Source organism: Mobula birostris, chromosome 5 (assembly GCF_030028105.1).
Source record: "Mobula birostris isolate sMobBir1 chromosome 5, sMobBir1.hap1, whole genome shotgun sequence".
NCBI classification, from domain to species: domain Eukaryota; kingdom Metazoa; phylum Chordata; class Chondrichthyes; order Myliobatiformes; family Myliobatidae; genus Mobula; species Mobula birostris.
Genome location: NC_092374.1, coordinates 2,194,243 through 2,219,845, shown reverse-complemented (window position 1 = coordinate 2,219,845; position 25,603 = coordinate 2,194,243). Strand labels below are relative to the sequence as shown.

General features: G+C 43.9%; 1 protein-coding gene across 1 annotated transcript in view; it reads right to left on the bottom strand.

Moving 5' to 3' along the window:
- Positions 1 to 24,299, bottom strand: part of LOC140197493 (receptor-type tyrosine-protein phosphatase T-like) — a 79,440-nt gene extending 55,141 nt beyond the window's left edge. Inside the window, exon 1 of the mRNA XM_072257474.1 lies at positions 24,069 to 24,299. Coding sequence (XP_072113575.1) covers positions 24,069 to 24,144 — 76 coding nt within the window. The 5' untranslated portion in view covers positions 24,145 to 24,299. The remainder of the gene's footprint in view (positions 1 to 24,068) is intronic.
- Positions 24,300 to 25,603: the final 1,304 nt, after the last annotated feature.

The window sequence follows — 25,603 nt, the reverse complement described above, 5'->3', positions numbered from 1 at the left end:
AGGAGCAGGAGAGAAAGAGTGGTGTAGGAGGGGAAGGGAGCAGATGTCCTGGTGTTGGGGAAGGGAGAGAAGCTGGTGACTCAGGGCCTGGTACTCCAGGGCAGAGAGGGAAGGGGTTGAAGGGAAGAAAGGGGAGGGGAGCTGGTGTCTCAGGACTGGTGCATGACCATGCATTTTCCAACATTGTATTTTATTTGCCGTTCTCTTGTCCATTCTCCTAATCTGTCTCATTCCTTCTGCAGCCCACCTGGTTCCTCAACACTACCTGCCCCTTCACCAATCTTCATATCATCTGCAAACTTGGCAACAAAGCCATTTATTCCATCATCTAAATCATTGATATACAGCACAAAAAGAAACAGTCCCAACACTGACCTCTGTGGAACAGCACGAGTCACTGGCAGCCAACCAGAAAAGGCTCCTTCTATTCCCATTCACTGCCTCCTGCCTGTCAGCCATTCCTCTATCCATGCCAGTATCTTCCCTGTAATGCCATAGGATTTGATCTTGTTAAGCAGCCTGATGAGGATAAGTCACCTGGATCAGATGGACTACATCCCAGAGTCCTGAGAGGGGTTCCTGAAGAGATAACAGATGCATTGGTCATGATCGTTGAAGAATCACTTGATTCTGGCATGGTCCTGGGGGACTGGAAGATTGAAAATGTCACTCCACTCTTCAAGAAGGGAGAAAGGTGAAAGGAAATTATAGGCCAGTTAGCCTAACTTTAGAGGAAAGTGTTGGAGTCCTTTATTAGGGATGAGTTTTCAGGGTACTTGGAGACTAATGATAAAATAAGTCAAAGTCAGCATGGTTTCTGTGAAGGGAAATCTTGCCTGACAAATCTGTTGGAGTTCTTTGAGGAAGTAACAAGCAGGGTGGACAAAGGAGAGGCAGTGGATGTCATTTACTTGGATTTTCAGAAGGTGTTTGACAAGATGCTGCATGTGAGGCTGCTTAACAAGACAAAATCCCATGGCGTAATGGAAAGATACTGGCATGGATAGAGGAATGGCTGACAGACAGGAGGCAGCGAGTGGGGATAAAAGGGGCCTTTTCTGGTTGGCTGCCAGTGACTAGTGGTGTTCCTCAGGGGTCAGTATTGGGACCACAACTTTTCACATTGCTTGTCAGCTACTTAAATAATGGAACTGATGGCTTTGTGGCAAAGTTTGCAGATGATATGAAGATTGGTGGAGGGGTAGGTAGTACTGAGGAAGCAACACGATTGCAGCAGGACTTAGACAGATTGGAAGAATGGGCAAAAAGTAGCAAATGGATACAGAGCTGGGAAAAGTATGATAATGCTTTTGATAAAAAGAACAATCGTATGGACTATTATGTAAATCGGGAGAAGGTTCAAACATCAGAGGTGCAGAGGGACTTGGGAGTCCTCATGCAAGACTCCCAGAAGGTTAATTCACAGGTTGAGTCTGTGGTAAAGAAGGCAAATGCAATGTTGGCATTTATTACAAGGGGAATCGAATATAAAAGCAAGGAGATAATGCTGAGGCTTTATAAGACAGTAGTCAGGCCGCACTTGGAGTATTGTGAACAGTTTTGGGCCCCGTATCTTTGAAAAGATGTGCTGTCATTGGAGAGTCCAGAGGAACTTCACGAGGATGATTCCGGGAATGAAGGGGTTAACATGAGGAGCATTTTAGCAGCTTTGGGTCTGTACTCACTGGAATTTAGCAGATTGCAGGGGGCTCTCTTTGAGATCTACCGAATGTTGAAAGGACTAGAGAGGGTGGATGTTTCCTATGGTGGAGGTACCCAGAACTATAGAGTACAGTGTCAGATTGAGGGGATGACCATTTAGAATGGAGGTAACAAGGAATTATTTTTAACCAGAGAGTGGTGAATCTGTGGAATGCTCTGCCACAGACTGTGGTGGGGTCCAAGTCCGTGGTTATATTTAAGGTGGAAGCTGATCAGTCAGGGCATCAGAGCATATGGCAAGACGACAGGTGTATGGGGTTGACTGGGATCCTGGTTCAACCATGATGGAATGACGGATCAGGCTCGATGGGCTGAATGGCCTAATTCTGTTCCTGTGTCTTATGGTCTAAAGGTCTCAGCTGAAACGTTGACTGTTTATTCATTTTCATCGATGCTACCTGACCTCCTGAGTTGCTCCAGCATTTTGTGTGTTGCTCTGGATTTCCAGCATCTGAAGAATTTCCTGTGTTAGTGATTCTGCATTCTGCTTTCTTTTGACAACTCTGATGCACATGAGCTCTCTTGACTGAACATAGAACATTAAACAGTACAATGCTGGAACAATCCTTCGCCCACAGTGCTGTGTCAAACTAAATTAAGGATTAAATGACCAATTGAACTAATCCCTCTGCCTTCACAATGTGTATATCCTCCCATTTCCACATATTCCCATGCCTATTTAAAATCTCTTCAATGCCCCTATCCTGTTGCCTCCACCACCAGAACACTCCAGGCACCCAACACTCCATGAAAATAAAACTTGCCCTGCACATCTCCTTTGAACTTAAACACAAGAAATTCTGCAGAGCTGGAAGTCCAAGTTACACACACAGAATAATGGAAGAACTCAGCAGATCAGACAGCATCTATGGAAATGAATAAACAGCTGATGTTTTGGGCCAAGATTCTTCTATCCACTTCCACCTGAAATGTGAGTCCTCTGGTATTAGACATTTCAACCCTGGGAGAAGATACTGGCTCTCCACTCTATGCCTCCCATAATCTTACGAATGTGTATTAGTTCTGTCCTCAAATCAGAGCAATTGAACATGGATGCAAGGAATTTTTGTTACTGACTTGCTAAACCTGAGATATTCTACTGTGTATTGTTTAAAATGGCAGGTTTGCAGAAGTAATCTTGTTATCTCGGCCCAGTGTCTGAGTGACTTGGTTGGGCTGGTTTGAACCAGAGTTGAAGAGAACAAAAAAAGTTACCTAAGGCACGAAGATGTGTAGCTCTTGGACTACGTCCAATGAGAATGTGTCAGATGACCCATAGCCACTAGCACTGATATGCAACATTTCAACTGTTAAGGAATGAATATAAAAGCAGAGGCTTCAAAAGCAAAGTAGTGACAACTCCGGAGACTAACCATTGTGACGAAGAACGCTCATGTCAGGAGCTTGGAGAAGAAAGGATTATTCATTTGCCCAATGGGAGATCCCCTATTTCAGTGCTATAAATTGGAAAAGTGGTCTGGGTAAGGATTGGTACAGAGGGATCAGCAGAATTCATGGCCTAAATTGTTGACATAGTTACATTGTTGTTTGTGCAGAGACAATAAAGTGAGTTTTGTTTAATTAAGAGTTCCATCGTGAACTTCCTAACCTAGTTCTGTTGATGAATGGTGAAGACTACCCTCTGTCCTGTATAGAAAAGGCCATTCTGAATCTTTTTATGATGGGGTTACATCTGCCACGACATGGCACATGATGATGAAGATGATATTTGCTACATTCCAATTTTCAGGAAGTCAGATTTAGAGAAAAGTACAATACAGAAACAGCCCTTTGGCCCATCTAGTCCATGCCAAGCCATTTATACTGCCTACCCCCATTGACCTGCACTGGGACCATAGTCCTCCATATCCCTAGTATCCATGTACCAATCCAAACTTCTCTTAAATGTTGAAATCGAGCTTGCATGCACCACTTGTGCTGGCAGCTCATTCCTCACTCTCACTACCCTCTGAGGGAAGGTATTTCCCCTCATGTTCTGCTTAAACATTTCACCTTTCACCCTTAACCAATGACCTCCGGTTGTAGTCCCACTCAACATCAGTGGGGAAAGCCTGCTTGCATTTACCCCTCATAATTTTGTATACTTCTATCAAATCTCCTCTCAATCTTCTATGTTCCAAGATATAAAGTCCTAAACTATTCAAGCTCTTATAACTCAGATCCTCCAAACCTGGCAATGTCCTTGTAAATTTCAACAGAACATCCCACCTCCTCTACTCAATACTTCGACTTATGAAGGCCAATGTACCAAAAGCTTTCCTTAAGACCCCATCTACCTGCGATGACACTTTCAATGAATTATGGATCTGTATTCCCAGATTCCTTGTTCTATCATGCTCCTTAGGGCTCTACCGCTCACTGTGTAAAACCTACCCTGGCTGATCCTGCCAAAGTGTAAAATCTCACACTTGTCTGCATTAAATTCCATCTGCTATTTTTCAGCCCATTTTTCCAGCTGGTCCAGATCCCACTACAAGGTATGATAGTCTTCCTCACTGTCCACTACACCCCCACTCTTGGTGTCATCCACAAATTTGCTGGTCTGGTTAACCACATTATCATACAGATGACAAACAACAAAGGACCCAGCACTGATCCCTGTGGCACAGCACTAGTCACAGGTGTCCAGTCAGAGTACCACTCTCTGGTTTCTCCCGCAATGCCAATATCTAACCCAATTTACTACCTCATGTTGAATGCCAAGCAACTAAACCTTCTTGACCAACCTCTCATGTGGGACCTTATCGAATGCTTTGCTAACATCTTGTAGACAACATTGACTACCTTGCCTTAATTAACTTTCCTGGTAACTTCCTCAAAAACTCTGTAAGACCATAAGATATAGGAGCAGGAGTAGGCCATTCGGCCCATCATGTCTGCTCCACCATTCAATCATGAAGAAGAAGAAAGCCCTTAACTCCGAGTGGAGTCATCGGGACGCCGTCATGCCAACGATTTTTTTAGCAGGCTTTCTTATTTTTATGAGGCCGAGTTGCTAGTTCGATGCTCAACCCAGCAAGGATGGAAAGCGTGCAAGGGGGCCAGCTGGATTCAAACTCAGGAGCCTTCACTCCGAAGTCCAGCGTTGATGCCATTACGCCACCAGCTGGCTTCATTCAATCATGGGCTGATCCAATTCTTCCAGTCATCCCGACTCCCCAGATTTCACCCCATACCCTTTGAAGCCCTGGCTAATCAAGAACCTATCTATCTCTGCCTTAAATACACCCAATGACTTGGCCTCCACAGCCGTTCGTGGCAACAAATTCCACAGATTTACCACCCTCGGACTAAAGTAATTTCTCCACATTTCTGTTCTAAATGGACATCCTTCAATCCTGAAGTCGTACCCTCTTGTCCCAGAATCCCCTACTATGGGAAATAACTTTGCCATATCTAATTTGTTCAGGCCTTTTAACATTTGGAATGTTTCTATGAGATCCCCTCACTCTCCTGAACTCCAGGGAATACAGCCCAAGAGCTGCCAGACATTCCGCATATGGTAACCCTTTCATTCCTGGAATCATTCTCGTGAATCTTCTCTGAACCTCTCTAAATGTCAGTATATTCTTTCTAAAATAAGGAGCCCAAAACTGCACACAATACTTCAAGTGTGGTCTCACGAGTGCCTTATAGACCCTCAACATCACATCCCTGCTCTTATATTCTATACCTCTAGAAATGAATGCCAACATTGCATTTGCCTTCTTCACCCTCAACTCAACCTGGAGGTTAACCTTCATGGTATCTTGCACAAGGACTCCCAAGTCTCTTTGCATCTCTGCATTTTGAATTCTCTCTCCATCTAAGTGCATGACTATACACTTTCCAACAATGTATTTCATTTGCCACTTCTTTGCCCATTCCCCTAAACTATCTAAGTCTCTCTGTAGGTTCTCTGTTTCCTCAACACTACCTGCTCCTCCAAGTACCTTTGGTGAGATTGGATATACACAACCTACCACAGGCAAAACCATGCTGACTATCCTTAATCATCCATGTCTATCCAAATACGAATATATCCGATCCCGCAGAATACCTTACAATAACTCTCCCACTACTGATGTCAGGCTCACCAGGCTATAATTGCCTGGTTTATTTTTAGAGCCTTTCTCAAGCAGCGTAACAACATTGGCTATCCTCCAATCCTCAGCCACCTCACCTGTAGCACAGCGTGATTGAAACATCTCTGCTAGGGCGCCAACAATTTCTGCACTTGCCTCCCGCAGGGTCCGAGGAAACACCTTGTCAGGCCCTGGTGATTTAACCATCCTAATTTGCCTTAAGATAGCAAACACTTCTTCCTCTGTAATCTGTACAGGGCCTCCCTTCTATAGACTCTGTGTCAGTCTCCTGAGTAAACACAGATGCAAAAAAGATGCATTTAAGATCTCTCTCGTCTCTTTTGGTTCTACACATGGATTACCATTCTGATCTTCCCAAGGACCAATGTTGTACCTTGCAATCCTTTTGCTCTTAACATATCACTAGAATCCCTTAGGATTCCCCTTCGCCTTGTCTGCTAAGGCAACCTCACGCCTTCTTTTAGCCCTCCTGATTTCTTTCCTGCATCTCTTATATGCCATAAGTACCTCACTGGTTTATACTCGTCTATATCTGCAATCCACCTCCTTTTTTTTCTTAACCAGGGACTCAATATCTCTTGAAAACCAAGGTTCCCTGCACCTGTATTGCCACCTTCAATTCTGACAGGCATATACAAGTTGTCTGGGGTCAGAAGAATTTTGGGATTTGTAACCTCCCACACCTTTTCCTTACTGATTCTGCATTCTTTCAGATCTTGCCTTGAAATAGACCCAGGCTCCTCAAAAACACCCGGGGAGGGGGCATTTTTGTAACCTTATGTTTAATTATTCAGTCATTCTTCAGTTCGAATCATAATTTCCCATTTCTGTCTGTGTCTGATCTACATTTATCTTCACGTATTTATGGAAATTTTGACAAGGCCTCATATTCCCTGCAAGTTCACTCTCATTTTCCATCCTCCCCCCCTTTGTCAATCTTTTTGTCCCTCTTTTCTGAAAACCAAATTGCTCTCATTACCCAGGTCTGCTACTATTTTTCCAGCAATTTTATACATCCCCACTTTGGTTCTGTTAAACTCTGCAGTTTCCATTGCCGATCACGGTTCAGATCCCCTCCCTGACGGGGATGAATGGTTGTTATTATTTACAAATGCGTCTTTAAGTATTTCTCATCGTCAATCCACCATCATTCCCTTATTGATAAATAATTCTTTATTTCAGAATCAGGTTTAAAGTCACTGGCATGCGTTGTGAAATATATTTTTATAATTGTTAAACATTATTGTTTTTCATTGCATGTTGCACCCCGACCACAGCATTTTCCTAATACGAATAAACGTATATAATGTGATTCAACCAGCAAACATCTCAAATCAGTCTCAGCCGACGTACGCCACTGACTCCACAGTTAACTTTGTTCAGATTAGACCATCAGAATGTGGCCATTTGGCCCATCAAATCAATCACAGCTGATCCTTTCTCAGCCCCACACCCTGGCCTTCTCCCCGTAACCTTTGTTGTCATGTCCAATCAAGAACCTATCAATTTCCACTTTGAAATTTCCCAATGACCTGGCCTCCACAGCTGCCTGTGGTAACAAATTCCACAAACTCACCACGCTCTGGCTGAAGAAATGTCTCTGTATCTCTGATTTAAATAGATGCCCCTCTAACCTGAGGCTGTGCCCTCTTGTCCTGGACTCCCCACCATGGGAAACATCCTTTCCACATCTACTCTGTCTAGGCCTTTCAACATTAGAAAGGTTTCAATGAGATCCCCCTCATCCTTCTGAATTCCAGCAAGTACAGGCCCAGAGCCATCAAACATTCCTTGTGTGATAACCCTTTAATTTCTGGAATCATCTTTGTGAATCTCGTCTGAACCCTCTCCAATGTCAGCACATCTTTTTGAAGATGAGGAGCCCAAAACTGTTCACAATACTCAAGATGAGGCCTCACCAGTGCCTTATAGAGCTTCAGCATCACATCCCTGCTCTTGTATTCCAGTCCACTTGAAATGAATGCTAACACTTCATTTGCCTTCCTCACCATCAACTGAACCTGCAAGTCAACCTTTACAGTGTTCTGCACAAGGACTCCCAAGTCCCTTCACATCACAGATTTTTGGATTTTCTCCACGTTTAGAAAATAGTACACATTAATTTCTACTACCAAAAGAGAATGGTGAAGTGTCTTGGTTGTGGAGAGAACAGTGAAGCATCTGGTATTATGGGGAGAATGGTGAACGGACTGGGGTTATGGAGAGAATGGTGAAGGGTCTGGGGTTATGGAGAGAATGGTGAAGGGTCTGGGGTTATGGAGACAACGGTGAAGGGTCTGGGGTTACGGAGAGAATGGTGAAGGGACTGGGGTTACGGAGAGAATGGTGAAGGGACTGGGGTTACGGAGAGAATGGTGAAGGGATTGGGGTAATAGAGAGAATGGTGAAGAGTCCGGGGTTATGGAGAGAATGCTGAAGGGTCTGGGGTTATGGAGAGAATGGTGAAGGGTCTGGGGTGATGGAGAGAATGGTGAAGAATCTGGGGTTATGGAGAGAATGGTGAAGGGTCTGGGGTTATGGAGAGGATGGTGAAGGGTCTGGGGTTATGGAGAGGATGGTGAAGGGTCTGGGGTTATGGAGAGAATGGTGAAGTGTCTGGGGTTATGGAGAGAATGCTGAAGAGTCTGGGGTTATGGAGAGAATAGTGAAGATTCTGAGGTTATGGAGAGATCGGTGAAGTGTCTGGGCTGTTGGGAGAACGGTGAGGGACTGAAGTTATGGAGCGAACAATGAGGGGTCTGGGTTGCCGAGGTCAAGGAGCCTGCATATACTGGGGAGGTGAAGGCCCTGGAACTGAGCTGGACCCCATGGTGGGCTTTGACCTGTGAGTCAGTTTCCCCACGTTATCTCCATGGGACAGGGGCTCACGACAGTCCAGTATCCGGCTGGCCACGCTGGTTGCTGGCTGCTCAATATGTTTCCAGACGTGCTGTGTAGGGGCTGAGCTGTCCCACTCTGCTGACACTCTGCATCGTGCTTGCAGAACTCGCAATTTGCTGACATCCTGATCTGTACATTGTGGGAGAGATACTGCCTGCACAACATGAGATGCAGAGCATGCCCCAGGGGAGATGTCTGTGGCTCCTGCTCCCTCCATCCCAGCGCTCCGGTCCTGAGACACCAGTTCCCCTCCCTTCCCTCCCTACAATGCCCTTCCTTCTCTGGCCCGGGGTACCAGGCTCTGAGTCACCATCTTCTCTCCCTTCCCCAGCACCAGGACATCTGCTCCCTTCCCCTCCCACACCCCACTTTCTCTCCCGCTCGCCCATTACATCACTCCACTCCCTCTTTGATCTCCTCCCTGTGTCTCGGTGGGGTGATGAAAAGGGTCGGAAGAGGCCAGCAGGGAGCTGTTGGGCTGAATGGCCTGTACTATGGTGTCAAGGCCCAGCTCAACCTCTCGCTGGGTCCAACAACAGGTGCTGAGTGAGCTTGCGGCTTGGTCTGCGTCTCTGACGAATGCAGCGGAAACTGTTCCCTCCCCCACCGTGCTGTTTTCGTCAGCTCTGATACCATCTCATGGTCTCTCTGATGTGCGCGCGATTTCCGCTCTCCCCCACCTTCCTCGCCTTCGCCCAGGAGCTCGGTGCTAGTTACAGGCACCCCACTTGTGATTGACCCCACTCCTGCTCTGAGAGCTGAGCCAGCCTCTGCTCCTCAGGCCTGAGGCTGTGGACCTCACCCACCAAACTGTAACATGGTAGAATCTGATACTAAGATGGAGACTGAACTAGCAGAATCAGATTCTAAGTTGCTGGAGGTGGAAGCTGGGCGATTGTCAGGAGAAAGAATGGAGATGTGAATGGGCAGTTACCGCAGGGCACCCCTGTGCCAGTACCTTCAATGATGCATCTCACCCTAACCATGGACTTTTCACTCTCCTTCCATTCGGTAGACTCTACAGGAGCCTCCGCTCCCGCACCAGCAGGCACAGGAAGAGCTTCTTCCCTGAGGCTGTGACACTGCTGAACCTCACATCACAGCGCCAAGCAGTATTGCATCTGTATTGTACTGTCTCAGTGCTTTTACATTTGTGTGCTGTAGCACTTACTTCTTATTGCAGTTATTCTGTAAATAACACTATTCTTTACATTTCTGGTTCGATGCTAACTGCGTTTCGTTGGCTTTGTATCTGTACTTGGCACACTGACAATAAAGTTGAATCTATTAAGAAGTATAACGGTTTGGAGATGGTTGTGGGGGATGACCTCCCATGGGAATGCTGTGGAGACCAGGTTACTGGCAGTGAGTGTGGGTCCGAGGTGCAGACAGGAAAGAGGGAGATGAGGGGAGCTGTAGTGATAGGGGATTCAGTAGTTTAGAGGAACAGACAGAAGATTCTGTGGATGTCAGTGGACACTCGGATGGTGTGTTGCCTCCCAGGTGCCAGGGTCAAGGATGTCTTGGATCATGTTCACAGCATTTTGGAGGGGGAGGGAGAGCAGCCAGATATCTTGGTACATATCGGTGCTGTGGTACCATTTCCGGTTTGGTCACTGGCCACTCCACCATGGTTTTCGGCCAGGCGCCGGTCGCTCGGAGAGATTCGGTGGGGGGGGCGGGTGCCCGGCGCTTAGCCGGGGGCCATGGTCGAGTGGTCAACGACTTGGGCCGGCTCCCCCACTGGACTTAGTCTGGTGAGGAGGGTGTGAGGACACCCAGCAGGACTGAAAAAACAAGACCTGACAAAGGGCGGATGAGCTCCTTGTGAGCCAACGGCCATCTTCCGTGGAAGAGATTAAAGCCTCACCACGTATCTACGAATCGTACGCTATGCACCCAGTTACAAGAGACATGATGAACTTGGGCCTGGACCTGCCCAAGGCCTCCGCCTAAGGAAGGGCCGAGCTCGAAGAAGCGGCCGCGGCTGGAGGCCGACACGGCCTTGGGCTCGAGTTCGGCGGGGGCAGCAGCAGGCGGTGCCAAGGCAGCCAGCGAGAACAAACTGGAGGAGAGGCTGCACTCGGTGCTGTCGCAAGATCGAAGAGGATGGAGGTGCATAGCTGCCAATCCCGGATTCGGGACAGCACCCACTGACTGACTGATCGGTACCAGTGACAAAGGAAGGAAAAGCAATGAGGTCCTGAGCAGAGAATTTAAGGAGCAAGGCAGAGAGTTGAGACGCGGGACCACCAGGATAATCATCTCTGGATCGCTGCCAGTGAGGGTGGGAACAGGATGATCTGAGGAGCTGGTGCAGGCAGCAGGACTTCAGCTTCTGGGATCATTGTGATCTCTTCTAGGGAGATGAAAACTCGATGGCGGGTTTGTTAGAACTGTTGGGGAGGGTTTAAACTAATTTTGCAGGGGATGGGAACTGGAGTGTATATATAAATTAAATAATAGATGAGAGTGGATATAGGACCACTAAAAAATGAAGCTAGAGAAATCAAATCAGGGTACAGAAGATGGCAGATAAACTAAATGTGTATTTCCCTTCAGTCTTCACTGTGGAAGACACAGCAGTGTGTCAGATGTTCCAGAACACAAAATAATCTGCAGATGCTGGGATCAAAGCAACACTCAACACGCTGGAGGAACTCAGCAGGTCGGGTAGCATTCGTGGAAACGATCAGTCAACGTTTTGGGCTGGAACCCTTCGTCAGTACTGTAGGGGGAAGGGGCAGAGGCCCTATGAAGAAGGTGGGGGGAGGGTGGGAAGGAGAAGGCTGGTAGGTTCCAGGTGAAGAACCAGGAAGGGAAAAGATAAAGGGGTGGGGAGGGGGGAGGGGAAGCAGGGAGGTGATAGGCAGGAAAGGTGAAGAAAGAATAGGGGAAAACACAATGGGTAGTAGAAGGAGGTGGAACCATGAGGGAGGTGATAGACAGCTGAGGGAGGGGGCAGAGTGAAATAGGGATAGGGGAGGGAGGGGGAGGGAATTACCAGAAATTGGAGAATTCTATGTTCATACCAAGGGGCTGGAGACTACCTAGACGGTGTATGAGGTGTTGCTCCTCCAACCTGAGTTTAGCCTCATCATGGCAGTAGAGGAGGCCATGTATGGACATATCCGAACGGGAATGTGAAGCAGAGTTGAAGTGGGTGGCAACCGGGAGATCCTGTCTGTTGTGGCGGACGGAGCGGAGGTGCTCGACGAAGTGGTCCCCCAATCTGCGTCGGGTTTCACCGATGTAGAGGAGGCCGCACCGGGAGCATCGGATGCAATAGGTGACCCCAACAGACTCACAGGTGAAGTGTTGCCTCACCTGGAAGGACTGTTTGGGGCCCTGAATGGAGGCAAGAGAGGAGATGTAAGGACAGGTGTAGCACTTGTGCTTACAGGGATAAGTGCCGGGTGGGAGATCCGTGGGGAGGGACGTGTGGACCAGGGAGTCGCAGAGAGACCGATCCATGTGGAAAGCGGAGAGGGATGGAGAGGGAAAGATGTGTTTGTGGTGGGGTCCTGTTGAACATGGTGGAAGTTGCGGAGGATAATGTGCTGGATCCGGAGGCTAACAGGGTGGTAGGTGAGGACAAGGGGAACTCTGTCCCTGTTGTGGTGGTGGGAGGATGGGGTGAGAGCCCAAGTGCAGGAAATGGAGGAGATGCGAGTGAGGGCATCATTGATGACAGATGTTCCAGTGTGTGAGGAAAGAGAGGTGAGTGTAGTTACTATTACAAGGGAGAAGGTGCCCAGAAATTTGGAAGACCTAAGGGTACACAAGTCACCTGGATCTGATGAACGGTACCCTGGGGTTCTGAAAGAGATAGTGTTAGAGATTGTGGAAGCATTAGCATGTCACACGGTGGGGAGCAAGGGTGGACCCAATCATGTCTTGTGAGGTTAACTAAATTGAGCTTATTGCTCTTGTAAGGCTCTCAGTAATACTAGACGGACTGACAACTGTTAACCACTTATTACCGGAATGGCTTCAGTTGGGGCACAGGCCGTTACACTCATTACAAGGAGAGCAAAGCGGAAGCGGGAATAGCATAAGGGACAAGGACTAGGGCCCTGGGCTAGGCTGGGACTTGGAATCACAGAACTCGGAGCCAGGACTCGATGCTTGAAACCTCCGGAGTCAGGACTCTTCTTATTCACGGGACAGACTTAGACCCAGGACATAAAACACTGAGCCAGGAATCCTCATTAGACACAGGACGGAGTCAGGACTCTACTTGACACAGGGTCAGGACCCTTCCAGGGTACAGGGCTGGGACCCCTTTTAGACGCAGGACAAGGATACGGAGACCACACAACGATGGACAGAACTATAACTGGGCACAAATACGCTCCAAGCCGCGGCGAGCTCTCGACTCACCCTGGTGGGTGAACTTTGACTGATCCGCTCTGGCAAGGGAAGGCAGCTTTCTGGCACTTGCTCCAGGAGGAGACCGGGCTTGCTCCGGCCAGATGATATTGGCTCGCACGCAGAACGGCTGAACCCGGAGACTTACAAACTGCCGGTCCAGCCGAGAGTAAATTGCCTCTAATGACCAATCCCGAGGAACACGGGAAAACAGGGAACCAAAGGGAAACAGGGAGTCAACAGTCCGGATTGTAACAAACAAAGTAAATATAAAGGAAACCTGATCCGGACCATGACAGAGCACTGATCTTTCAAGAATCATTGTCATGGTTCTGGAGAACTGGAAAATTGCAAATGTCACTCCACTCTTTAAGAAAGGAGGAAGGCAGCAGAAAGAAAATTATAGACCAGTTCGTCTGACCTCAGTGGTTGGGAAGATGTTGGAGTCAGTTGTTAAGGATGAGGTCATGAAGTATTTGCTGACACAGGACAAGATAGGATAAAGTCAACATGGTTTCCTTAATGGAAAATCCTGCCTGACGAACCTGCTGGAATTCCTTGAGGAGATTACAAGTAGGCTAGACAAGGGAGATGTAGTGGATGTTGTATATTCGGACTTTCAGAAGGCCTTTGACAAGGTGCCACACACGAGACTGCTTACCAAGTTAAGAGCCCATGGTATTACAGGGAAGTTACTAGCACAGTTAGAGCATCGACTGATTGGTAGCAGGCAGTAAGTGGGAATAAAAGGATCCTTTTCTGGTTGGTTGCCAGTGACTAGTGGTGTTCCACAGGGGTCAATGTTGGGGCTGCTTTTTATGCTGTGTATCAGTAATTTAGATGATGGAATAGATGGCTTTGTTGTCAAGTTTGCAGATGATACTGTCACAATGGGGTTGTTGGGAATGCACCCAAATGCAAGACACAGGCACTGAAGTACTAGGAACAGGACAAGGATGCCAGACCTGTACTAAGACATGGACAAGAAGCAGGGAAACCGGACTAAGAACTATGAATTAGGAGCCTGGGTTTGGGCTCCGAGCCAGAGACTGGACAAGGACTCAGAACCTGGGTCTTGCCTCAGGCTCGGGCCCCAGAACCATGCATGGACATGACATGACTACAGGACAGGACGTGGCTGGGGTCTTGGCTCCTGAGGCTTGGAGACAGGCTTGGGGTCTTGGCTCCTGAGGCTTGGAGACAGGCTTGGGGTCTTGGCTCTTGAAATGCAGAAGCTGATAACTCAGAGGCTGGAGCTCAGACAGACTGGGAAATGTGCATCAACATGGACCTGGGACTATCCTTTGAAAAGTCAGGACTCATCTTCAACACAACACCAACATGAGACAGTTCAGTACATAGACTCAGAGCCGGGACTTATACTGAGACAAGCCGGGACTCAACTTCATCTCCACACCAAGGTGGGACAGGACCATCCGTCGGGTAACGGCAGAACGGCCAGACTTACCCCACAGAGGCAAGGACAAGACAAGAAGGTCCCCCCACAGGGCAACAGCAGAATGGCCTGACTTACCCTATGGAGGCGAGGACAAGAAGTGACGAACACTGAAGAACGACAGACAGTTCCATCTCTGCATTGGCGATTGAACTAGACAGTGGTGCAGGCGAGGTATCCAGCCAGAGAGCCAGGCGAGGGGGAAAAGACAGGGAGGGGAACTGGACAGTCCAGCAGGGAATCCCTGGTTTGCAGAGGTATTTATGTCTCAGCCCCAAAATGAGAATCATTTGCCTACATGATCCTGGGGAAAACCAGAAACCCAGGAATAAGGAACTATGGACCGGACCGTGAACTGGAATACAGACTTCATGGACCGGAACATGACAGATACAAAGATTGGTGGAGGGGCACGTAGTGTTGAGGAAACAAGTAAGGACTTAGACAGGTAAGGAGAATGGGCAAGAAAGTGGCAAATGAAATACAACGTTGGAAAATACGTGGTCATGCACTTTGGTAGTAGAAATAAATGTGAGGACCATTTTCTAAACGGGGAGAAAATCCCCTGAAGTTTAACTTGCAGGTTGAGTCAGCGGTGAGGAAGGCAAATTCAATGTTAGCTTTCATTTCATGAGGTCTAGAATACAAGAGCAGGGACATGATGTATAAGGCACTGGTGAGGCCTCACCTTGAGGATTGTGAACAGGTTTGGGCTCCGTGTCTTAGAAAAGATGTGCTGGTATTGGAGAGGGTCCAGAGGAGGTTCACAAGGATGATTCCAGGAACGAAAGGGTTATCATATGAGGAACGTTTGATGGCTCTGGGTCTGTACTCACTGGAATTTAGAAGGATGAGTGGGGAACTCATGGAAGTCTTTCGGGAGACTGCCCCATCTGCAAATGGAGTAGCAGTAATTTTGTGCTGCTCTTAGTTTTCTTTCTCTTCCCCAGTTTAAACTCCGAATTAAAAATTTTTATTTGCTGATTCTTGAGGGGGAACAATATGTCTATGTCTACGAGAAGTGGGAAGAATTTACCTGAACCTAGTGATAAAGGTAATGGGAAAGGAAAGGTGCTAAAGGAAAGATCTGATGAAATGCCATCGAGGGCTGAAGATATCGTTCGGACACTGCATTCAATTAAGGATCAGAATGGATCAATTAAAGACCAACTGGAAATGAATAGTAATGAAATGAAGTCTTTTCTGGGAAAACTTAAAGACCAGGAAACTCAAGTTACTACACATGAAGAGGAATTGAAGATAACTAAGTAAAAGTTCTCTGAAGCTACAACTTGTTTGGAAAGATATCAAAATCAGATTATAGACCTGGAAAGTAGGTCTCGCCGAAAGAATATACAAATTGTTGGGCTGCAAGAAGGAGCTGAAGATGGAAATTTAACTGCTTACTTTGGTAAACTTTTCCACACTTTATTTCCTACCATTTTATTAAAGCTGCCTGCTATAGAAAGGGCACACAGGGCGTTTACTTCGAAATTGAAGGATTCTAGTAAACCAAGATCTGTTCTGGTTTGTTTTCCTCACTTTAAAATTAAAGATCAAATAATGTGACAGGCAAGAAAACAGAGAGTTTTTAGATTTATGGAGTCTGAGCTCCGTTTTTATGAAGATTACCCAAGAGAGGTAATGGAACAAAGATCAGAATTTGCCCTGGTAACAAAACAAGCATATGATAAGAAACCGTTTCCCTCTCTGAGGTATCCGACAAGAATTAAAGTTTTTCCTGCTAATTCTCCTCCTCGTACTTTTTTTGATCCAAAAGCTGCAGTGGACTTTGCTCAGGCTATACCCGCCGCTGTTACTGACACCGCTGCTGAACGAACTATCTGAAAGGCTGTTTGGCTACCTGTATATTATTCGCATTTTGGAAAGAAAATTTATGAAGGTCATTTGTATATTTCATTGAGAGGCTAATAAAAGAAGATAAGGAGATTTGTTCATTTTTGTATATTATTGGTTTTCCTTTGGAAAGAAGATTTATGGCTCAAGTATGACTGTCTAAATGATTATCTGAAGATTCGACTGAGAAAAGAAGATAAGGGGATTTGTTCTTTTATTCTAATACCTGGTTTGATGTTTTTTTGTTTAATCAACTAATTGGTAGTTTCTTCCTACTAACAGGGCTTTATATATATATATTGGGAGGGTTTAATTACTTATGATATTATTAATTAGTATTTTTGAAAATTCAGCTGGGTCAAATATACTATTAATTTTTTTCTGTTTTATTATAACATTTTATAATTGAATTTAAAGTTTTTTTAAGGAGTTAATGTTAAACTTAAAGATGGCGCTGGATTTTCTCTCTAAGAGATAACATTATTTTGGTTTTTCTTGTTCATTAGATGATGGAATGTAAGTGCTTTTCTTTACTGAGACTTTATTGTCTTTTTTACAAGGTCACTCTACTCTTTCTACTAACTGGGGAGGGAAAGAAAATACAGATGGAGCTCTGTCATAGGTTGCTTGCCTTTTTCTTGGGCTTTCGGGTAGGGGGGTGGGATTAGAGTTAGGGGCTTTTTCCCATGGGTGGTTCCGGAGCATGCGTGTCTTTTATGTGGTTGTATTCTTCATCGCCGCCATTTTTGGTCATCCTGTATTGGTATGTGCTATGTGCGTATATAAAGTAGAATAAAATTATAGTATGGTATTTAAACGGATTAATATAACACGTTGGAATGTATGTGGCTGGAATCATCCTATTAAATGAAAAAAGACTTAAAATTATTAACTGATTCCAACCTGATATAATCTTTGCTCAAGAGACACATATCAAGGTGGGACATAGAACATAGAACATAGAACATAGAACAGTACAGGCCCACAATGTTGTGCCGACCCTCAAACCCTGCCTCCCATATAAGCCCCCACCTTAAATTCCTCCATATACCCGTCTAGTAGTCTCTTAAACTTCACTAGTATATCTGTCTCCACCACTGACTCAGGCAGTGCATTCCACGCACCAACCACTCTCTGAGTAAAAAACCTTCCTCTAATATCCCCCTTGAACTTCCCACCCCTTACCTTAGAGCCATGTCCTCTTGTATTGCATAGTGGTGCCCTGGGGAAGAGGCGCTGGCTATCCACTCTATCTATTCCTCTTATTATCTTGTACACCTCTATCATGTCTCCTCTTATCCTCCTTCTCTCCAAAGAGTAAAGCCCTAGCTCAAAATAGATTTTTTGGATGGTGGAATGGTTTGCAATTCCACTCTACTTCTCAGAGTGAAACAAAAGGCGTGTCTATTTTTATTAAATTTAATATATTTATTCAAGAGGATATTGAATCAGATTCTAATGGTAGATTTTTAATTGTTAAAGGAAAAATCTGTAACAGAAAAGTTGTTTTGGTCAATTTGTATGGTCCTAACTTAGATGATCCTTCTTTTTTTAAAAAGGTATTTACTTTACTGCCTGATTTAAATGAATATATGCTGCTTTTGGGCGGGGATTTTAACTCCTGCTTAAATCCTATGATTGTCAAGAGCTCAACCAATCAGCGACTTCCAAATCGACCCGCGTCATTTATTAACTCCTTTTTGATTGATTTTGGGTTGATTGATTTGTGGAGTTATCTCCATCCCGATAACAGAGAATATTCTTTCTTCTCACATGTTTATAAAAATATTCGAGGATCGATTATGTTATAATCGATCCCCGCTTCTTGCCTAGTGTTAAAACTTGCGAATATGACACTATTGCTATATCTGATCATGCGCCTCTGAGTTTGTCTTTCAAGTTTGATGATGTCATTCTTGCCCGCCCACCTTGGCGCCTGTCTCAGACATTATTGCAAAACCCTGACTTTGTCAGTTTCATTGAAACCCAGATAAAAGATTTTTTTCTTTTTAATGATATAGGGGGTATGTCCAAATTAATTATATGTGATACATTTAAAACATTTTTACGTGGTCAGATCATTTCTTATTCAGCAAAGCTTAAAAAACAGACTAAAGCAGAATTAGATAGAATTTCAAAACAAATTAAGGATTTAGATAATATCTATGCAATTCCCCCAATATTGATTAACTTAAACAAAGGGTGGAACTTCAATCACAATATAACCTGTTATTAACTCATCCCATTGAAGGATATTTGCTTAAGTTAAAGAGCCAATTTTATATGTTTGGAGATAAAAATAATAAACTGCTCACATCTCAATTAAAAATGACTACAGCCAAAAGGCAAATCATGAAAATTCAGAGGAAAGGTGGTACCTTGGCTCAGGAATATGAAGAAATTAATAAGATTTTTCAAGATTTTTATACTGAACTTTATAAATTTCAATGTTCGTTAGATTCCTCTGAAATGAAGGCTTTTTTTTAACGAAAGATTGCTTTTCTTAAAATCTCGGCTGAAGATGAAAAAAACTCTCGATGCTCAAATCACTGAAGCCGAAATTCATAAAATTATTTTTTTCAATGCAATCTGGTAAATCCCCAGGACTTGATGGTTATCCTGGAGAACTTTATAAAAAATTGGAAAGTTGCTTTCTCCGTATATGTTGGAAATGTTTAAGGATTCTTTTGTGAAAGAATCTACTTTTTATGAGGCTTCTATTTCTTTAATTCTTAAAAGAGATAAAGATCCCACTGCCTGTGCTTCATATAGACCGATTTCATTACTGAACGTCAACGCTAAGATTCTGTCAAAGATAATGGCCAATCGGTTGGAGAATATTTTGGGTAAAATTATTTTTAAAGATCAAACAGGCTTTATAAAGGGTCGCTCTTCTTTTTCAAATGTTTGGAGACTATTTAACATTATATATTCGTCCTCTTCGAAAACTCCACAATGTGCTGTATCTTTGGATGCTGAAAAATCGTTTGACTGAGTCGAATGGAAATACTTATTCAATGCTTTAGAGAAACTTGGCTTTGGTGCTAATTTTAATACTTGGATTAAAATGATATATAAAGCCCCTATTGCTACTGTTGTCACTAACAATTGTAAGTCTCCTTTTTTTCAGCTTTCACGGGGGACAAGGCAAGGCCGTCCATTAAGTCCTTTCTTATTTAATTTAATATTAGAACCCCTTGCTATTGCTCTTTGTGAGGCTAAAAATATCCATGGGATTTTTGTGAACGAGACCATGCATAAAATCTCTCTTTATGCTAACAATTTATTGGTTTATATATCTAATCCTGACGAATCTATTCCTGCCTTGCTAAAATTATTCAATGAATTTCGAGATTTTTCAGGATATAAAATAAATTTCAGTAAAAGTGAATTGTTTCCTTTAAATGATTCTGTATCTATATATGATAGTACTCCTTTTAAAGTCACGGATTCTTTTAGATATTTAGGTATCATAATTACTAAAAAATATAAGGATCTTTATAAAGCCAATTTTGTTCCTTTAGTAGACTCTATGAAGTATTTACTTAGTAGATGGAGTCCACTTACATTTTCACTTGTTGGTCATATTCATATAGTTAAAATGATGATTTTACCAAAATTTTTATATTTATTTCAGAATATCCCTTTTTTTGACTAGGAGGTTTTTAGATCGGATTGATTCTATTATTTTATCTTTTATTTGGAATAATAAAAAACCAGGAATTAGTAAATGTCACTTACAAAAATTGAAAAAGGATGGAGGTCTTGCTTTGCCTAATTTAAGAATGTACTATAGGGCTGTTAATGTGCGATACATGTCTTTTTGGGTTGATAAGAGTGATCGGCCAATATGGGTAGACCTGGAACTGAAAGTTGTAAAACAGTTTTATTTAACCTCGTTATTGGGAGCTGCTTTGCCTATACAATTAGCTAAAGTTGCTAATTTAAACCTATATCCTGTGATTAAGTATTCTTTACAAATTTGGTTCCAGTTCCGCAATTTTTTTAATCTTAAAAAATTTAAACTTTGTAGTTTAATTTATCAAAATTACTTTTTTAAGCCTTCTTTGAGTGATCCAATTTTTTTACTTTGGAAAAATAAAGGTATTAATTCTTTTTTTGGATTTATTTAAAGAAGATAGATTGATGTCTTTTGAACAATTAATTGATAAATATTCTCTTTCATACTCACACTTTCTGCAATACCTTCAAGTTAGACATTTTTTACAAAAATATTTAAGTAATTTTCCTTGCGTATTGGAGGCTAACCTGTTAGATACTATTATGAATATGAACCCTTCGATCAAGGGTTCTATTGGAAGAATTTATAATTTATTATTACATGAGATAAGCGTCCTTTATCTAAGATTAAACAGGATTGGGGAAAGGAACTCAATTTGATTTTTATGACAGAGGATTGGATGCGGATTTTGAAGTTGGTTAACTCTTCTTCAATTTGTGCTAGCCATTCACTGATTCAATTTAAAATTATACATCGTTATCATTTGATGAAGGAGAGACTTTCTAAAATATTTTCTAACGTTAATAGTTATTGTGATAGATGTAAAACTGAGATAGCTACACTGACACATATGCTTTGGTCTAGTTCTATTGGAATAGTTCTGGAAGTCAGTTTTTTCAACAATTTCTAAAGCACTTAAAATTAATGTACAACCTAATAAATTAACTGTGCTTTTTGGAATAATTCCTCAAAATATTCATGGTATTTCTGTGTCTGGCCAACATGTTATTGCATTTGTTACATTGATAGCTAGGAGGGCCGTTTTGTTGAAGTGGAAGGATACATCAGCTCCCACTTTGTCACAATGGTTCTCTCAAGTGATGCTATGTCTTAGTTTGGAGAAAATTAGAAGTCAAACCTTTGAACCTTTATTTGATTTTGAGAAAAGTTGGGGCTCATTTGCTTGTTATTATCATTTGAGCTAATTGATAGATTATTTCCAAATTGTAAATTTTTTGGTATATTTTCTTTTCTTGCTGGCGGTTTGGTTTATCTTTAGAAGCTTTTTGAATGACGCATGGCTCCAGGGTTGTACGCCTAATGGGGTTCTTTCCCCACTTTTTCTGCTTAGTAGGTTTTTTTTTGTTATCACAAATTTTTTTTCAATCTTTAAGATAATGCCTTTTTTGAGACATTGTAAGTGTTGTTACTTCAATGTACTCGAGTTATTTCTTTTGTATAATAGAACAATAAAAAGATTTGAAAAGAAAGAAAGAAAATCTTCGGAATGTTGAAAGGCCTAGAGAGAGTAGATGTGGAAAGGATGTTTCCCATGGTGGGGGAGTCTAGGACAAGAGGGACAGCCTCAGGATAAAAGGGCGTCCATTCAAAACAGAGATGCGGAGACACTTCTTCAGGCAGAGGGGGTGAATTTGTGGAATTTGTTGCCAGGTGCAGCTGTGGAGGCCAAGTCGCTGGGTGTATTTAAGGCAGAAATTGGTAAATTCTTGATTGGATATTGAATTAAAGGTTAAGGGGAGAAGACCAGGAAATAGGGTTGAGGAGGAGAATGAAAAGAATCAGCCATGAATGGCAGAACAGACACGATGGGCCAGATAGCCTAATTTCTGCTCCTATGTCTTATGGTCTCGCCATATCCCCAGTCCTTTCCCCATTCTCTCCATAACCCCAGTCCCTTCAATGTTCTCTCCATAACTCCAGACTCTTCCCCATTCTCTCCATAACCCCAGACTCTTCACCATTCTCTCTGTAACCCCAGACTCTTCACCATTCTCTCCATAATTCCAAACTCTTCACCATTCTCTGCATAACCCCAGACTCTTCACCATTCTCTCCATCACCCCAGATCCTTCACCATTCTCTCCACAACCCCCGTCCCTTCACCATTCTCTCCATAACCCCAGACTCTTCACCATTCTCTCCATAACCCCAGTCCCTTCAATGTTCTTTCCATAACTCCAGGCCCAGTTCTTACTGTCTATTTTCATGTTTTCATCGGGGTGCTGTCACTCATTTTTATCTTGCATCTTTTAATCAATTTCAAGATTCTCCTTTGGTGAGTTCTACAACGCTCCCGACACTCGAGTCTACTGCTATTTTGGGCAACTTCACAAGTCTTTTCCTGTAATTTAAGATTATCTTTTATTTCTCTAGACAGCCACAGATTAGTAGTTGTTTCTGTTGGGTTTGAAAGGAATATATATCTTTTGAAGCATCTGTATTATACTTTAAAATGCTAAATGCTATCAGTGAATGCTCAAAGTTCCTTCAATTCAGTTGACTGCGTCCCTTTCAATGTGTTCTCCCAAACTACGGCAATCAAATATCCTCTCCTACTTCAGTATTAGTCTCTGTTTAGGGTTAAGATACTGACCACACATGGAGCTTTGAATAACACATTCCATCACATTGTGCTCTCCCTTGTTCACTCCTGGACGTACGGATCAGTAGATCATTGTGTATACCACGATTGACCCTCCATCTTTGCTCACGTTTCTCTCGTCTTTGTGGAGCGAAGAATCCCTGACGACCTCATCAGCCCAGTCACACACCTATCGAGTTCCCTGCTTTATGCCATGCTAAATATCACAACAACTATTTGAAGACCATGAAGAACGGCAACCAAGATTTTCTGCCCTTTTCTATTTCTTTGCTCGACACAAATACAGACGATTTGAATTCTACATCATGATCTGTCAAGCCAAGATCCTTTCTCACCCAGATTATAATTCCATCTTGCCCTAATTATTATTCCATCACACCCCGATTATAATTCCCTCTCACCACGATTATAATTCCGTCTCACCCTAATTATTATTCCATCACACCCCAATTATAATTCCTTCTCACCCCAATTATAATTCCCTCTCACCCCGATTATAATTCCCTCTCACCCCGATTATAATTCCCTCTCACCCCGATTATAATTCCGTCTCACCCCGATTATAATTCCGTCTCACCCTCTTTTGGCCGCTCCTTTCTAAATGCCTAACAGCTGGAACATTCAGATTGCAGCTTTGCGCACCCTGTAGCCACGTTTCGCCAGTAGCAACTACATTGTACTCATTCACCCCTATTGTGAAATTAGTGAGTTACCTTAAATGCAAACACAACACATCTAATCTATTATTTTTATATTTTTCAGTTCTTTAATTCCTTTATTTCTCTTTTAATTTCTTTCACCTATTTTTCTAGCTTCTCCTTCCCGCTTTGCCTGACAGGTTTCATCCATTGTGGAGCGACTTCAAACCCTCTGCAATTACGCCAGCAAACCTACCCACCCCTGTAAAGGAATTGATCCCAGCACAGCTACACACCCTGTAAAGATACCGATCCCAGTCCTGCTGAGGTGACCCCATTCAAGTCGTACAGGTCTCCCGGCTCCTGATGTTCCAGTTCTCAGATATCTAAAGCTCTCCCTGCCAAACGCCATCCCTCCTGCTGCACACTCATTTCATCTCAGCACATTATGTGGCACGAGGAGTTATCATTAACATCTAGATTGGATTCATTGTCAGGAGAAGGGGCCGGGGAGACTGGTGAAAGGGCTGAACAGCCTCCTATTCTGAGAATACTCTGGGCCTCAGTAAAAACGGCTGAATTCGCAAACTGGGACCTGCCACCTCATCCTGGGCCCTGTCCACTAGCCATGGGATTACACAGAGGAACTTACCCCGCCTTGGGGAGCCCAACTGTAGGATTGTGCTCGTCACCAACAATGTCAGGATGGTGCTGCTGACAGACTCCATGTGAAGAGGCCCCGGCACTGAATCAGTCCGATCACCGTGGCTACACGAAACTTCACACGTACCAGCACTGAATCAGTCCGATCACCGTGGCTACACGAAACCTCACACAGACCAGCACTGAATCAGTCCGATCACCGTGGCTATACGAAACTTCACACGTACCAGCACTGAACAGGCAGGAAGTGAGAAAGAACAGCCCTCCAAGGAAAATTTAACTCTTTCAAGACAATCACACCAGCAGCAATGCCATACCCAGCGATATCATGTGAAGACTGGGGGCAGCTCCCTGAGCTGGAGAGACAGGCCCTTTCGCTCAACATCCAGGCTGATGGTCAAATACTCAACTGTACAAATCCTATTTGCCAGCAACTGAACCAGAGTTTATCTAGGTACGGTACTCAGGTTGTCATTTTAGTAAGTCTGTCCTCCTCTGCCACCCCTTCAGCCTGTGAGTTCCAGGTTCCACACAGCGTCTGGGTGAGATCTCAGGAAAGTAGTAGAGGAGACTGTTCCTCCATTCAATGTTGTTCCAACTTCTTTCCTCATTCCTTCATCCGTCCAGCTTCAACTTCTGTTTGTGATGAAGAGTTCTACAAGTTCACCACTTTCCTTGGGGAAGCAATCTTCCCTCATCTCAATCCCACGTGTTTTACCCCCTATCCTTACAGTGGGATCTCTCCTCTGAATTCCTCAGCCCACAAGAACATCTTCTTGCATCCAGACTGCCCGTTCCTATAGAATTTTGTAAGTTTCCATGAGATCTCTTCGCATTCCTATTGGGGAAATTTTATTTCCACACCAGACTTGGAGCCAGTTTGATGAAGGGTCTTGATTTGAAACGTCACCTGTCAAAAGATGCTTCACGAATTCCTGCAGCTCTTTATTCCAGATCTCCAATCTCTTATAGAACATAGAACATAGAATAGTACAGCACAGTACAGGCCCTTTGGCCCACAATGTTGTGCCGACCCTCAAACCCTGCCTCCCATATAAGCCCCCACCTTAAATTCCTCCATATACCTGTCTAGTAGTCTCTTAAACTTCACTAGTGTATCTGCCTCCACCACTGACTCAGGCAGTGTATTCCACGCACCAACCACTCTCTGAGTAAAAAACCCTCCTCTAATATCCCCCTTGAACTTCCCACCCCTGACCATAAAGCCATGTCCTCTTGTATTGAGCAGTGGTGCCCTGGGGAAGAGGCGCTGGCTACCCACTCTATCTATTCCTCTTATTATCTTGTACACCACTATCATGTCTCCTCTCATCCTCCTTCTCTCCAAAGAGTAAAGCCCTATCTCCCTTAATCTCTGATCATAATGCATACTCTCTAAACCAGGCAGCATCCTGGTAAATCTCCTCTGAACCTTTTCCAATGCTTCCACATCTTTCCTATAGTGAGGCGACCAGAACTGAACACAGTACTCCAAGTGTGGCCTAACCAGAGTTTTATAGAGCT